This window comes from Paramisgurnus dabryanus, chromosome 21 (assembly GCF_030506205.2).
Source record: "Paramisgurnus dabryanus chromosome 21, PD_genome_1.1, whole genome shotgun sequence".
In the NCBI taxonomy this organism is placed as follows: domain Eukaryota; kingdom Metazoa; phylum Chordata; class Actinopteri; order Cypriniformes; family Cobitidae; genus Paramisgurnus; species Paramisgurnus dabryanus.
The window spans coordinates 7,090,998-7,096,250 of NC_133357.1; the positions used below are offsets into that span (position 1 = coordinate 7,090,998).

The window sequence follows — 5,253 nt, forward strand, 5'->3', positions numbered from 1 at the left end:
TCATCATCTGAGTGTTTCGGTGAGATGTTGTACCTGCTGATGGTGTGAAGATACACCAGGAGTTTATAAAGATCCTGACTAGAGATCAGTGCTGAACCCCAGATCGGATGATCTCCATACATCTCCAGAACGGTTCTACCTGACCGGTCCTGACCACCTGGTAAACAGATTAGATGTTAGGTTATGATACAGACCTATTTGATGGCTTCATTATTGCTGTCTAGAATAACTCAGAGTTATAACAAATGCATTTTCATTTGTGTGTCAGTGCAGAAGTATTTTTTATTGGGTTTTTACAGTTTATACTTTATGCTTTATATTAGGAATGCACCGACATATTGACCTATAATCGGTATTGGCAGATAAAAGCATTTTCTCATGCTATCAGACATTGTTTAAAATGGCTGATGATGATCAGAACAGATTGTATCCTTGCAATCAAAATGGGCAAAACATTTCAGTTTGTACGCTCTGCATTTCTGTGATTTTATAACATAATCATTTGAAACAAGAAATAAAAAGCAAAACTATCTGTATTATAATGCTAGATGTCATTATAAGTAATTGAATATCGGTGTCAGCACAGAAATTTTGTATCTGTGCATGCATCCTTACTTTAGACCTACAGCGTATCACCAAATAATATTTACAGTGTTGATCTATAGCACATTTAAAGGAAAACACCACAGTTTTTCAATATTTTACTATGTTCTTACCTCAACTTAGACAAATGTATACATCCCTATCTTTTTCAATGCATGCACTTAATCTTTGCACAGCGTGTTGTAAATGTGTTAGCATTTAGCCTAGCCCCATTCATTCCTCAGGATCCAAACAGGGATGAATTTTATAAGCCACCAAACACTTCCATGTTTTCCTTATTTAAAGGTTGCCAAGGTTGAAGTGCTGTAAGCTAAGTGCTCTTCTGCCATACAGTTTAGTTCTCATTTTTTATCTGCTTAACAATTCGCCATGTTTTATTTTGTGCCACCATACTTACTTGTGTAACTAACTCATTTAAATAGGGAAAGCATGGAAGTGTGTGATGGCTTCTAAATTCATCCCTGTTTGGATCCTAAGGAATGAATGGGGCTAGGCTAAATGCTAACACATTCACGATGCGCTGTACAAAGATTAAATGCACGCATTGAAAAAAGATAGGCATGTATTAATTTGTCTAAGTTAAGGTAAGAACATAGTAAAATATTGAAAAACTGTGGTGTTTTCCTTTAATCTTGTATTATAGATATGTATATTTTCCCATAAACGTAGTTCTTTAGATGTTCTGTCATTTAGTAAATGTGGCTTTATTGTATGAACAGTTAGTTTAGTTTTAGTTTTTCCTTACCTGTAAGACACACAACTCCTGAGTAAAGAAGAGTGTCTGCTTTAAAAGACAAAGACGCGGATGCTAAAGTCTCTTTGTCATTCTGTGATTGGATGTCAGGGAAATGCATCTGTGGTCCACTAACAGGAGGGGAGAGAGTTTCTGAGTCCTTTGTCTCATCTACAAACAGACAAACATGTTCAAAAACAACATTTGACATTGTAATGCAATTATTATTATTTATATTACACAAGTTAATTATAAATATTGCACATATGTGACCCCACCTGTGAAAGTTGCGAAATTTAATTTTGAGCGTCAAAGTGGTCATGACCATAAAAATTACAAAACTATGTAGGCTAATTTGTGATTATTGCTGAATATTATCATTGCTATAAATACCTTCAATATACAATATTTAAACTTTTATTTATAACATGAATAATCCTACAAATGAATTATTGACTCTTTATTATTCTGCGCAAAAATAAGAGAACTTGGCTTGCTAAAACATTTACTTTGATTGTCTCAGTGTTTACTTTAGGAACAGAAACACATGAAGATTCTTATATCATTCATTTCAGGAACCTCTTCTCTATCATTAGAAAATTAAAACTGACCATAACATTAAATCACACAAGCGCTTTAGCACGGTTCCTATTTCGGTGCAGATATTTTTCATGTCATCTCCAAAACTTCAAGAACAGAATCTGTTTTGTAGCTCAACTTTTGTCAAGATAACCACCCTATATTTTAAACACATTTTAAAGCTGATACGTGTTGACAAACATTCAGTTTTTGACTTTCTTACTTAGTATTTTTGTCTTGTTTTTAGTACAAAAATCTAAAAATTCTTAAATCAAGATCCATTTTCTTGATGAGCTAAATTACCTAAAAAAAGTCTAGTTTTTAGACAAAAAAGTATAAAATGTAAGTAAATTTTTGCATAAACAAGCAAAAAAAAAATCTGCGAATGGGGTAAGAAAAAATATATACTTTTTCTTTTACAATTAATTCAAGAAAAATTGGCAGAATGTTTTGCTTGTTTTACACTGCAAAAAAAAATGATTTTCAAGAAAAAATATTCTCAATATTTTTGTCTTTTTTTCAGTAAAAATATCTAAAAATTCTTAAATTAAGATGCTTTCTCTTGATGAGCGAAACGACTCAAGAAAATACATTTTCTTAAAAACCATTTTTTGCAGTGGAGTCACCTAAATGTGATATTTTTTGTCTAAACACTAGACTTATTTTCTTAGGTCATTTTGCTTATTAAGAAAATGCATCTTTGTTTCTCAATTTGCATCTTTAAAAGCCACCGGCTCAGGTGACACAAACGTCATCCAGACCTTGCTTTAGCATTCGTCTTCTGTTGATCTTTGGAGACACAAGTCCAAACACTGTGGCTTTCTTCCCCGGCACCACATGCAGTCGTGGAATCATTTCTAAGTAGCTGTCTCTGTTCACATCGTTTGGTTGTCCTCGGATAACAATGTGACATTTCTCTGAAGTCCCGACCACAGGTGGAGTAAAACTGACTGTGTCTTTACTGTTGTCTGTTGTGTCTGGAGATATGTTCAGAGTCCAGTCTCTCTGTCCATCGATGGAGAAATGACTACTGTTACTCTGCTGGCACATTTCTGGAGTTTCCCGAGCAGATTTATGAAGGCTTCTGTGATCGCTCACAGGTTCGTTTGGAAGCTCTGGTCTTTTCGGTGGGTTAATGGGTTTCTCCTGTGCCTCAATGTATGACTTTCTATATCGACAATCTTTGGTCCCTTTTCCATGCTTCCTCTGCATGCAGGGAGTACAGGGCTCTTCTGCGAACCTCACGGTACGTACGCAAGCCGTGCGGTCGCGGCCGGTGCCATTAGAGGGATCTGCTAGGTTTGATCTTAGCTGAGACGTTTGAGGTTGAGATGAAGTCCCTTGGGGTTCTCTGTTGAGGTTCCTTAGATCATCATGATTGCCAACCACACTTCTGCTATCCCACGTGCTTGGTGACACCCATCCCACCGGTCTCATCCCAAGCTGATCCATTTCGCTTTCTCTAGAACTAATGCTGTTGTCCACCAATCGTAAGGACACGGCTATACCATCTCTCGCAGGACGAATCCTGGTCTCAACAGAGTATTTTAAAGGGGCTGTGGCTGGACACAAACTCAATGAATCCTGTTGCTTTGAAGGAGCAGAGGAGGCCATACTCCGACACCTTTCCTTAAATTCAGGGTTGGCCACCTCCTCCCAGGAACCTTGACTATACCCAGCTGGGTTTGGAGAAGAGTTCCCCGTGTCCCATCGTTGAGTTATCTAAGCCAGTTTTATGTGAAGATGTTAGGATATAAGGTTGCGTATATTGGTGTCTCCTCTATTTCATCTTCCTCCTCCTCCTCCTCCAGGAGGCTCTTTAGCACAATACAGGCTGCCTGCTTCCAGGTAAAGGACTGAGCAGTAATGGATAAATGGGAGCAAGCTGGATCACAATCCACGGAAAATCCTCTAGGAATGCAGAGCCTGTTGAGAAAAGACAAGACCACATATTGATTAACAAACAGTTTAATTATCAGTGTCCAAACTTCAAAGCGATGCCATAAGAACCACTAAAGACTAATTAATAATTAGTTACATTTTATATAGCGCTTTTCCAGTGCTCAAAGCGCTTTACATATGAACGGGGGAATCTCCTCAACCACCACCAAGATGGTCTTTGGGGAACTATAAATTGTATTACGTGATGAACACTTTGCAGCATCTTGTATGTAAGATTGTATTTTTTTAAAGTATGGACTGATCAAAACTGCATGATTATTAATTTGACTATACACTGTATACACATTGTGTGAAGACTGATGTAAATTGTGTGTTATTTATTTTGATTATTTTCTCCTCTGATACTCACACAGGCCGTCTGTCTCATAGACTCCAGCAGATGTCTGGCAGGGATCAGGAAGTCAGTCAGACACCGGAGGGCATTGCCATGGTAACGCCCATCAATGACCTGGAAGATCTGAGGGAGGACAGTTGGCGGCGTGACATCAAATGGTGAGTGTCCCTTAAAGCTGACCATAAAAGTTTACCATTATTTAATATTTATCAAAAAAAAAAAGGAATTGTCACATAAGAAAGTTGTCTACCTGTACTATACACTACCGTATGTCAGACGCTAAAGGTTTTGAGTCCAGCACTAATTTATTTGGGAATTTTTCAAATAAGGGAATTTTTCAAATATGAAAAATTCATAAGGGATTTTTTTTTAATTGATATTTACAAATTATGAAAGTTGAATAAATACATTTTCCATTGATGTATGGTTTGTTAGGACAGTGGTTTTCAAACTGGGGGCCGCGAGATGGTGCCAGGGGGGCCCCAGTTTTATGACACTTTATGAAATACATTAATTTATCATGAATTCTGTGTAATTAAACCTAAAAAAATAAGGCTACTAACCAAAAGCACTACTTTTTTGAATAATTTAATGTTTTTTTTATTAAAATGTTGAATTTCAGAACAGTTTTTTGTCACAAATTTTCTTTGGGGGGCCGCAAAGGAATGCACCGTACACAAGGGGGGGCCACATGCTGAAAAAGTTTGGGAACCACTGTGTTAGGATAGTACAATATTTGGCCAACAACTATTTGAAAATCTGAAACCTGCCAAACATATTAATAATGATAAATAAAGTTTTGATATATTTATTGTAAGAAATTTACAAAATATCTTCATGGACCATGATCTTTACTTAATATCCTAATAATTTTTTGTACAATCAAAAAATTGTTTGTTCAATCAACATAATTGAATTAAGGAAAACTTTTCCACGAAATTAGATTTGGCTTGTACAACAAGAATACAATTTAAACAAGTTAATTTAAACAAATAATCTTTTGTTGCACCAACTTAATAAATATATTTATATTGGTCATAAA

At 36.1% G+C, this 5,253-nt stretch overlaps 1 protein-coding gene across 2 annotated transcripts in view; it reads right to left on the reverse strand.

Annotated features, from left to right (window-relative positions):
- Window positions 1–3,826, reverse strand: part of quoa (quattro a) — a 42,945-nt gene extending 39,119 nt beyond the window's left edge. For both annotated transcript variants that reach the window (XM_065269055.2, XM_073813020.1), the window contains exons 1-3: window positions 2,677–3,826; window positions 1,349–1,507; window positions 34–157 (exon numbers count right to left, since the gene is read on the reverse strand). In XM_065269055.2, the coding sequence (XP_065125127.1) occupies window positions 34–157; window positions 1,349–1,507; window positions 2,677–3,529 (1,136 nt within the window). In that variant the 5' untranslated portion in view covers window positions 3,530–3,826. The remainder of the gene's footprint in view (window positions 1–33; window positions 158–1,348; window positions 1,508–2,676) is intronic.
- Window positions 3,827–5,253: the final 1,427 nt, after the last annotated feature.